Genomic DNA, 11,372 nt, shown 5'->3' with positions numbered 1-11,372 from the left:
TAATTGAAAAACCGTGAAGTAGAGGTTTTTTTTTATAGTTTTTTTTTTTTGTGTGTGTGTGTGTATGTTCATTGTATTCCAATTTAGCATTAGAAATATATATACATATATATATCTTATATATATATATATATAAGACCTCCTTTTTAATGTTTTTTTCCTAAGTATAATTTTAAAAAATATATCTATATATTAGTATATATTATGGTTGTCAAACGATAAAATTTTTTAATCGAGTTAATTACAGCTTAAAAATTAATTAATCGTAATTAATCGCAATTCATACCATCCATAAAATATGCCACATTTTTCTATAAATTATTGTTGGAATGAAAAGATAAGACACAAGACATATCTACATGCAACATATGGTACATAAGTACTGTATTTGTTTATTATAACAATAAATCAACAAGATGGCATTAACATTATTAACATGCTCTTAAAGCGATCCATGGATAGATAGAAAAACTTGTAGTTCTTAAAAGATAAATGTTAGTACAAGTTATAGAAATTTTATATTAAAACCCCTCTTAATGTTATCGTTTTATTAAAATTTGTAAAATTTTCAATCAAAAAATAAACTAGTAGCTCGCCATTGTTGATGTCATTACACCAAGCTCACTCCCCAAACCCATAAAATCATTTGGACCCAAGCGCCAGCAGAGGGCGCCAAATAACAAAAAACAATTAACAAGCGGACATTACACTTCTGTCATTTTAATCTGAGCGGGGCATGAGCGTTAATTGTGTCAAATATTTTAACGTGATTAATTAAAAAATTAATTACCGCCCCTTAACACGATTAAATTTTGACAGCCCTACTATATATATACTGTACGTACATACATAAATATGCATTCAGTATACAGTTTAACTAATGGTTTTTAAGCACTTCAAATGTAATATTTATGATAAGTTTGACAAATTTTAATGTCCCACCGAATTATTTTTAAACAAGAAGAAAGCAGAAAAATGCTTGCCTTTATTAAATGCTTCATTGAGTGAGTCCACTCATATCCTCTCACGCTCAGTGAGTTGCCACAGCAACTGTTTAACAAATTAAATGATGATTGACTCATGCGGCGCTTAGATCTTGCCAGAGGAGCGAACTTCAAACATTAAACGTCTGTCAATCACCTTAATAAGCAACTCACTACCTTACCAACAAAGAGCAGGGAGAAGGAGGGAATGAGAGTGAGACTACATGATTGGCTAGGGACAGCTCATCTTTTTTTTTTTTTTTTTTTTTTTTCCCCCTAATGGAAAAAGTATCCGCGATGTGCTGAGGGCGCGAAGTTTGAAGCGCAAAGTAGTGAGGGATCATTGTATTAATTTTTTTTCTAATAACATATTTTGGTAAGAGAGAACAATTGTGGCTTATTAGAGACTACAAGTCTTTAAGTCGGAGGTTCCCTTTAAAAACATTTTTACCAACATTGACCGTCTTGATGCCATCGATGGTCACAGTGGTGTCAATCTGTCAAACAGGAGACAAGTGGCTAAAAATGTGAGAAGTGTGGATTGAATCTCATTAGCTGCCATTGACAGTAATAGATGTCAAGTGAATGATCACATTTCAGGGTCCTTGACAGCAATAGATGCCCAATCCAGTCGCACTGGGAGTCCGAATGGATTGGACATTTATTGTTGTCAATGGCAGCCAATGAGTCCAGACATGAGGGGGGAGGATCCTCTACTGTGGCCCTGTTTCAATTTTTATTATTTTTTTATTTTTATTTTTTTTTAAACATCATTACCAAAATGAGGATTTTGCCACATCAAAACTCACAGTGTATTGTGATAAAGTGATATGTAATTCATAAAAATCTTTTGTTTTAATATATATATATATCCCTAGAGTTATGTTATTCATTTTCATGTAAATGTGAAGACTGTTTTATATTAAACATGAATAAAGTAATTTTAAGAAGAGCTCCCCCGCGAGGCGCAGTCAAAGGGTGCTAACGGACCACTATCTGCAATCTTTTAGTTTGGTCTGTATATGAGCTCCGCCAATCGACTACCTCAGTCTGGATCAAAATGGCGCCATAGTGCTGGGATGTCGTGCGGTTGTTACATGTCAACATGTCACTCCTTAGAGTTTGTGCCTTCGTTAAATGTCTCAATCGGCGCCGTTTTCTCGAAAAATGTACGTCTCGCGCCCTTCTTACTGATTGCTGCCAGCTGTGTCTGTCGATGAAAAATACCGCAGTAAAACGACTACCAGGTGAGGCGAAAACTTAAAATTTGCCTAATATGACCAATGTCATTTTAAAATTTCCATCTTAAAAATGGCTTACACATTGTTGCTAGACATCCATTCTAGTGAAATTTAAGATCAGATAACCTGGAAGAAAGTAAACTACCTGCGATATGAATTTGAGTAGCTTCAATGACAACTTATTCATCATGAATACTCATCTTTTTTAAAAACTTTTTTTTTTTTTAATTTAATTTCTTAAATACCAATGCTGTTATTGTAATATTGTTGTTTCCCCTACTCCAGATACTCATTTGCATATTCGAAGAAACGTCTCATTTTCTGTCAGGAAGACAGACGATGCAAAGAAACGTGTGGTCAAACAGTCTCAGCTATTAGATGGTAAGCCATTTACAAAAAAGGTGTGAATCCTTATATAAATATATATGTCTTACTGACTATAATGCCCCATAAGGAAGCACACTTCACTGTGGAGTGTATTTTATCTTGAACACAAGACATCTAGTAGAACGAAATAACACACAACTGTGGTTGTGACATATATGGTACTTTCTCAAATGCACCACGACAGTAGCTAGGAAAGAGATTTGCATCAATCAACAATTGGTTGCCTTTTTTCCATTTATTTTGTTTGCAGCAAGACTCTGACCGAAATCCTTCGATTTCAAAGCCCAAGATATGTTGCGACTGTTTCGTAAACTCCTCTTAATGATTTGTTTATCAAAAGATGTTTCTGATTAAAACAAACAATAAAACCAATTGTGCGTTAAAGTAGGCAGCGACTTTAAAGTAGAGATTGACCGATATGGGTTTTTCAGGACCGACCGATACCGGTTATTAGTAGTTAGAGGGGCCAACAACCGATTTTTGGAGCCGATATTCATTTGCAATAAAAGTGTAAAAATTGGAGTAAAAAATAAATAATGCAAACGCTGAACTTCATTGAAATACCTAAAGCTTGTTTGTTAGAATATACAGTGATCCCTCGCTGCTTTGCGCTTCAAACTTTGCGCCCTCAGTCCATAACAGAATTTTTGTCAATTAAAAAATAAATAAATAAATACAGATGAGCCGTCCCGAGCCGATCACGTAGTCTCACTCTCACTCCTGCTGCTCTTTGTTGTTCGGGGGTGTACTGGAGTTGCTTATTAAAGTTAACGATGATTGGCAGACGTTTAATGTTTGATCTTGCCACAGCTGCTTAGAAGCCGAAGCTTCAAAGCGCCGCATGCGTCAATTATCGTTTAACTTGCAAAACAGTTGCTGTGGCAACTCATTGTGTGTAATTGAGACGCTTGAGCAGATTTGAGTGGACTCATTCAATAAAGCATTTGATAAAGACAAGCATTTTTCAAATTTATTCTTGTTTAAAAATAATTCGGTGGGATAGTAACATGTTTAAAACTTCTCATAATTATTCAATTTGAAGTGCTTGAAAATCATTTATTAAAATATACATGATGGATGGATGGATGGATTTTTTTAAATTATACTTTGGGGGGGGGGAAACGGAAAAAACATGTCTTATATGTATCTCTTTCCAAGCTAACACACAAAAAAACTCAAACATTTTTTTTCCTGTTACTTTGTGGTTTTTCCTTTATCGTAGCGGATTCTTGTCCCCAATAACCGTAAAAAACGAGGGATCGCTGCCATAGCCAATAATAGGGGATGGCGTGGTTCAGTGGTAGAGTAGTTGTTCCCCAACCCAGAGGTTATTGGTTCGATTCTCCGCCCCGATAACCTCGTCTAAGCATCCTTGAGCAAGATACTAAACCCCACGTTCCTCCTGGTGCTGTGTCACCAGCAGTTAGATGAGGATTTAGTGTGAGCACTTTGAGGGCCAAGTGCAGGAGACATAAGGCAGGAGACAGAGGCGCAGCTGAATGTGTGCTGAAATGTCCCAGTTTTAAATTGATTTTTTTCATATCGGCTGGTCGGATTAAAAGAAAAGGCTGACACCGATATAATTCAAATTTCCAAAAATTGGCTCCGATAATTGGCCCGGCTGCTTATCGGTCTATCTCTACTTTAAAGACATACATTTTCTGTAATTCTTCAACAGTAGCCTATCTCCGTTTGTCTTTAAGCTAAGAGTGGGGTACATCCAGGACTGGCACATCAATCAGTGCAGAAATAGACATAAAGGCATTAGCCTCACATTCACACCTGTGAAACATAGGAAATTTTTATTTTGAAAGGCCTGTGGTTAATTTGTTTGTTTGTTTGACACTTGTACCTCCAAGTGTTAGAGGCCAGGATCCAGCAACTCCAACCCGAAGGTCTTCTTGATGTCCAAAAAGCAAGTGTGGAATTTCTTCATGCCACCTCATCAGGGATGCACATCTCCGCTGCCAGAACTCCTACAAACACACTTCCGAAGAGACCCGACGTTTCCAAATCAGCTCTGAATGTCATAAGGGAATCCTCTAAATCCCAGCCCACTCGCTGGATGGAAAAATTAACTCTGGAGAAGAAAAGCAAAATGAAAAAACGGCAACACCTGGGGGAGAAACTGCAGAAGAAACACCCCGGTGGTAAAGGGAACCCGAATCTTCCTGGCACAAGTTACAAAAAAATATCGACAACTGTTTTGATTGATGACAGCAATGTGAATCCTAGCGCTCAAAATGCAAAATCACAAAAGGCCTCCAAAGGCAAACGAAAGGACCCAAAAAAAAAACCTCCCAGTGTTACAAATCAGGTGACTGATGAGGACCTCGCACAAGTGGAGGAATTGGAGAAGAGGCTCACCCAGCAAGTGAACCCGTGGTCTTACTCAAATCTAGCAGACCAACCTCTACAAGCCAAAGAAGGAGCCGTTGGGAATATCCGCTCTTGTATTTTCTCTTGGCTGGAAGCGTGCGTTTTTGCAGGGGACATCCGGCGAGCGAACAATTTCCTATTTAGTCAGCACAGATTACGGAGTCGACGGGCAGCTCTTGACACGGACGTCTATAATATCATGTTGCGAGTCTGGGCCAAAAAGGTACGGTGAAACTCATGATGAATTTTGATGACAATCCAGTCAACACAAAAAGAGACAAAAGCAAAATTTCATGCAGCCTTTTTGTAGCCCAAATAAGAACACCTGTAGGTCTACCAAATTGTGCCTCTGGTTGCATTGATTTTTAAAGTTTACCTGTACAAGTTGTCCCCTGGTTGCGACGCACTGAGCAAACAAGGCAGTTGTGCTTTTTGAAGCTTTTTACTTGCTTCACTTTTAAAATTTGTAAAGCTGTAACACACTGTGACACATAACAATTGGTGTTCAGACATCAATATGTAAATTTAGTAGATATAATTATCCTAATTTGCACAACAAAAGTCTCATATCTTAAATACTACGAATACTAACATATTAAATTCTCATATCAAATCGCTCACATGTAACTCCACAAACTTTAGCTCTAAACTTAATTACAGATGCATACACAAACATGTATTAGCTGAAACAACTAACAGCCTTATGTGGGCCAAACCAGAGCGCAGCTATTCTTTATCCATGTCAGACGTCTGATTCTGCAAAATCATACAAGGGCCAGACCTGCCACCAGAGGGCATTGTTAAACAAAATAAAATACTTTTGGACATCTAGGTTATTTGGGGGGTGCTTAAAGGGTTAATTCCAATTTACGTGGAAATTCGGGTTACGTCGACAGCGTAGGAACAGAGGTTGTTTAAAGTTCACTGATTACATTTGAACGTAAATTTACTTTGCTTCTCTGATTCTTTTTCAGGGCACCTTGAATTGGGTTGGCCGTTTGTTTCTTCTCATAGAGGAGGCAGGCCTGCGACCAAATATTGGATCATATTGTGCTGCTTTGGAATGCATGGGCCGTATTACTTACTGCTCTCCTCAAATTGTTAGTAGGTATGTATACATTACAATATTGAGCAGGTGAGTGTTAAAATATGTGCAGTATCAGGGGTAGACAATTAGGGAAATTAGCCACTCAAGTTCACTGGGGTCAATATCAAAACCACTGGCCCAGGTCAATTCGTCAGTTATTGATATTGATCCCAATAATCATGAAAAAGAACAATTTGCTTAAAAAACATGAATAGCAGTTTTTTTAGGTAGATTGAAGGAAAAGTGTGGCAAAGCGGTGCAAAAACATGAATCAAGTGCATATATTCCTATTCCATAAACACATCCATTAGCACTCCAGTATAGCCAATGTCTTTCCTTGGGAGCTCCAGGGGCAGGTGGGCCCACGGGAGAGCCCTGTGCCTGGGGGAAGCTTTTCTTTTCCCCTTACCGCCCTCTGGAAGTCTCCCCTGGCTCAGTTGTTGTGGCTACTATTTAGAAGTCAAAGAGATGACTAAAGCGATTATGGCTAACGGTTTTCAAGCTAGACCGTCGTTATGACGGTATTATTTCCTCCGCAGTCATGCGGATGAATTATCACGTGTTCATACCACAGGTTTCATAATCATTAACTTTTTTTTTTTTTTTTTTTTTTAATCTGCATATGTGGGCATTGATCTGCACACCTCACAGTAAACTTCATTTCTTGTCTCATTGTACTTGAGCCAATTCTCGCCATGAGGCTGAAATGTTTTCTCCCTTTGCTTTTCATATTGGATTTCGCGTTCCCTCAACTCCTCCGGTGGCTTTGTCTTTGTTGAGTGGCCCTTTTTCCCTTGGTTTTTGGCCGGGTGCTAGGGGTTTCAGAGACATGGAATCTTGTAGTATGACATTAGGTGGGTACTGAGATATTGACAATCAATCAGCAGCAGTAGTCAGGTTGCACACGTCCACACGGGAGTGAGCGAGCAACGGCTGGCTGCAACGGCTGTAAGGTTGTCTTTGATCGTGATAGCATAAAGTCATCAAAACACAGAGCCACTTGGAATTAATCTGAAATAATTTATATAAATTTAGATAACAATTTTTTTAATCAACGCATTATTTTTACTGGCCCCAACGGGCCAGTGGTTGGGGCATTTTGGTGGCCCTTACGGTTTTAAAAGTGCGTCCGGGCCATTTATATTGTCGATCTCTGAATATTGACGGCATGTGTTGCGTTTTCCTCAGTTTTTCAGTTTTGATTCCCAGTAGTTTGTCTGGGCTGGTCACCACATTGTTTTGGCATGCCCTTCTATGTGACATAACAGAGAAGTATTGCCTTGCTGTTTTAATGATTTATTTAATGTGTTTTAGCTTTTTCTGCTCTCACGCTTCTAATCATATGCGTTTAAAAATGTGAGGAGTGTGACCAGACTTGTCCCGTGGTTAAATTTGTTTTTTATCATGCCCTCTAGGGGTCAGTGTGACCAAACATTGTTCATGGTTCTCATTGGGAAACCTGGAGTTCAGGGCATTAGAATCATGAGTTACCTGTTCATGATTTATGATATGCTGCATAGCAAAGTAAATATATTCAGATAACTGAAACAGTCTTTTTTGCTTTTTTGTTTGAAGATATGAAATTCCTCTCAGAAAAGGAGATTCACCCTTCTGTTTCTTGAGTTCAAGTGAAAGGCTGTTCGCAAAGCACCATAGGCTAATTTATAATAACGTAATTTGTTAATTCCATGGGGATTATTTGAAACTGAATTGACTTGTTAGTTTCTTTCTGTCGCTATTATGAATCTTAAGTCTATACAGCAGAATCTAGTGACAATACCTAAACTAACAATCTAAAAAGGTATAAAACTGCATTAAAACTGAGTTTATTCTAGTTTCATCATGTTTATAATTTATGTGTTGTATCATGTAATAAAGTACAGTATCATAATTTTCAGACTAAAAGGCGCACCTGACTATATGCCGCCACCCACCAAATTTGACACGAAAATGGCATTTCTTCATAGAAATGCCGCACCGGCCTATAAGCCGCAGCTGTCCACACCGTATTATGGGACATTTACACTGAAAGATACTAACCGGTAACAATTTATTTGACAGTGGATTGATAAAACTGTCTTTGCACTGGTGGTTTATTTGTGAATACTGCTGAAGTATTCCCCCCCCATTAAACGCTGGTAGAAATTTAGTCAAAGTACCAAGAAATACGTACCTTTAGCTTGCAAGCAGAGTAACTCGTGAACTCTGACACAAATGGACAAAAATGATGCCATTGGAAATAATTAATTCCACTCACACAATGTCAGCACCAGTGTTGGGAGTAACGCTGTTATAAATAACGCCGTTAGGTTACGGCGTTATTTTTTCAGTAGCGGGGTAATCTAACTAATTACTTTTTCCACCGTTACAACGCCGTTACCGTTACTGACGGTCAAAAGCGTTGCGTTACTTACTCTGAATAAATTGAAGAAACTACCAGCCGTGTCGAGTCGACTCGCTGCTCTGTTGATTTGTCATCCAAGACTTGGGGTGCGTTCAGGTTCGAGAATAGCGCACGTACTTCTGACTCCAAGCTGTTTGTCCCTGCTCATTCAATTAGACAATGCTTTCCAAAGTTTGGTAACGTTTCTGTGTTTGCTACACCTGATGCTAGCCTCGTTCCCATCTCCCACTGTCAGCCAGCAATAATTCTGCTTCCATCATGAGGACGGCAGACGCTTTGAAGGTGACGTGAATTGTCGGGAAACAAGCCTACCCCTCGAGAGATGCGATGGAAGTGATTGTGATTGGCTGAGGGTTAGAGTCATGTGTCGTGGTAAGCCAATCAGAGCCGGTGATTTCACAAGCAAACCGGAACAGCGCGTGCGGCAAGCACACACACGCAAAACAGATGCACAGGGTCAGGATGGCAGAGCATTCAGAAGAAAAATTGTCCTTTAAGAGGTGGAGATATAGAAACTATTTCAAGTTTGTCGAAATTAAAGGAAAGAACCTGCATGTAATGTGTAATTTATGTCCCAGGGCAAAGCTTTTGTCGACATCTGTGGTCAGCAATTCAAATTTGCTGAAGCACCTAACAAGTTAACTACCTGTCTGTTCTTCTCTATTCCACTGACTCGAATACTGCTCAGAAAATTTCAAATTCTTTGACATGCAACAAGTTCTTTTTAAAGTAACGGAAATAGTTACTTTCCCTGGTAACTAGTTACTTTTACTATAGAGTAATTCAGTCACTAACTCAGTTACTTTTTGGAAGAAGTAGTGAGTAATGTAACTAATTACTTTTTTAAAGTAACGTGCCCAACACTGGTCAGCACTATGCTGCAATTTAACTTAGATGTCATCAAATTTGCAGAAAATACTTAAACTCTTTTCTAATCAAAACAAAAGAATGAAGTTCAATACATGGTATTTTTTAACCGTAGGGTACAACAGTAGTTTACATTCAAATAGTTTGCACCTAGCCCCTCGATATGTGAAACAAACGTGAATGATAGATTGCCTTTTGCTGATGGCCTATGTGGTTTTGTTATTGCTGTCTTACTTTTTTCATTAATTACTGTAAGGTTTGAACTATCAATCTTCCAGCAACTTAAGCCTGGCAGTTTTATGCTAAGTCACTGAGCGTACATTAGTATTATCCGCATTGTGTAGTCCAGTCATGGTGACAATGCGCTCTGCAGTAGACCTCAAGGAAACTTATTTTTTAATTCAAAATACAGTGGTACCTCTACATACGATCGCTTCGACACACAAACTTTTCGACATCCGACGTAAAATTTGACTCGCCATTTGTTTCTATATCCAACGACATGCTCGAAATACGACGACAATGGCAGCACCGCAGACGAATGCACGGCGGATTTTCTTGTGTGACAAATCAACACTGGTTTCAGAAAAGGTTGGTACAGGTGGTGAAACAAGGAAAAAGTTGACGCTTACCTTCTAAATGAAGATGCAAATGACAGAAAAATATGAGCGTAGGGTGGGCATCCGTGAAATGGCTCAACAATACATCTCCACGGTCCTCCTCCGACCATCGTTCGCCAGTCTTTATAAGTTAAGCTGACAATTCTCATTGTGGTAACATCTCCAGAGAAATCGCCAACTTCGCCACGTTTTTATCATTTATTTCACAACTTATTCAAAACAAAAACACCTTCTGTCTGCCGCAATTGACGGTGTTCTCAAGAAAACATTCAAAGTGAAAGTGAAACTCAAGCTCACCGGTCTGTCTCTGGCACGTCAGCCCCGCGGTGCGTTCAGGGTCAGCAAAAAACATCCGCCACATTAGAACCCGATTCGTTACATTAATACAGGAATTATTATTATTATTACGATTTTGATTTATAATTTATTTGTTTTGCTATGTGTAATTGCCATTTGTAATAGTACCAGCAGTATTTTTTAAGGATTTAGTGAAGGTTTTTGGGCTGTGGAACGAATTAATGGAATTATAATGTATTCCTGTGGGAAAATCCTGCTCGACATACGACCATTTCGACTTACAAACAAGGTCCTGGAACGGATTAACTTCGTATGTAGAGGTACCACTGTACCTTTCCCCGATGGTGTCAACTTCCATTTGCCTTTTGATCAAACTCACAATTGTAGTTGGAACAGAGAAGGCTAGTGCCAATGCAAGCACAGTAATTGATATTCTACAACGGTTGTTTGTAAACACTGAATAAAGTTTGCAGTGGAACCTTGAGTTTTGCACTATTAACAGGTGTTTGAACCAGATGGAGGAGGATGGCATCTCCATAGACGATATCTTCAGGCATTCTGTGTTCCAGCTTGATGAAAGAGACATGGTACTAAAGGCAGTACGCCTCATCCACCCCGACTATCAGCCTGCCAGTAAACTCAACACCAGCGAGAGCCTCCCTTCGTTGGTTCAGGATTTCTACACAAAGGTATATGACTCCTATATAATTTATCTTATTTATATGGAGAGACAACATCAAGTATAAATGACCATCAGGTGAAAGGCGGTTGCTCAAAATATATGGCCATAGACTTCATAATGTATTGACGGGACACGGGGTGCGGGGCCGATTCATAGGGGGCCTATCTCCGTCAAAGCTGACAGAGTGGAAACACTGACAGTTTTTTCTGTTGAAAATTCATGTCAATAAATACTTAAATCCCTGAATTCTTTATAGATATGGACGTAAAACTGTTTTGATTCTTGGTTAAAAGCATTTATTTTACGTAAATATTGCAAACTATGAGGCTAGTCAGTAAGGAAATTAGCGGCCGCCATATGTAAACAAAGACCTTTTTCCGTTGAAAATTCTTGTGAATAAAGGTTTACCAGTAAATCCCCTAATT

The 11,372-nt window shown here is 38.8% G+C and overlaps 1 protein-coding gene across 1 annotated transcript in view; it reads left to right on the top strand.

Annotated features, from left to right (window-relative positions):
* The first annotated feature begins 2,014 nt into the window (after positions 1–2,014).
* Positions 2,015–11,372, top strand: part of polrmt (polymerase (RNA) mitochondrial (DNA directed)) — a 128,938-nt gene continuing 119,580 nt past the window's right edge. Inside the window, exons 1-5 of the mRNA XM_057841366.1 lie at positions 2,015–2,230; positions 2,510–2,605; positions 4,471–5,213; positions 5,965–6,098; positions 10,768–10,954. Coding sequence (XP_057697349.1) covers positions 2,089–2,230; positions 2,510–2,605; positions 4,471–5,213; positions 5,965–6,098; positions 10,768–10,954 — 1,302 coding nt within the window. The 5' untranslated portion in view covers positions 2,015–2,088. The remainder of the gene's footprint in view (positions 2,231–2,509; positions 2,606–4,470; positions 5,214–5,964; positions 6,099–10,767; positions 10,955–11,372) is intronic.

This window comes from Corythoichthys intestinalis, chromosome 7 (genome assembly GCF_030265065.1).
Source record: "Corythoichthys intestinalis isolate RoL2023-P3 chromosome 7, ASM3026506v1, whole genome shotgun sequence".
Lineage (NCBI taxonomy): Eukaryota > Metazoa > Chordata > Actinopteri > Syngnathiformes > Syngnathidae > Corythoichthys > Corythoichthys intestinalis.
Note: the sequence above shows the minus strand (reverse complement) of the source record. Positions and strands in the feature narration are given on the sequence as shown.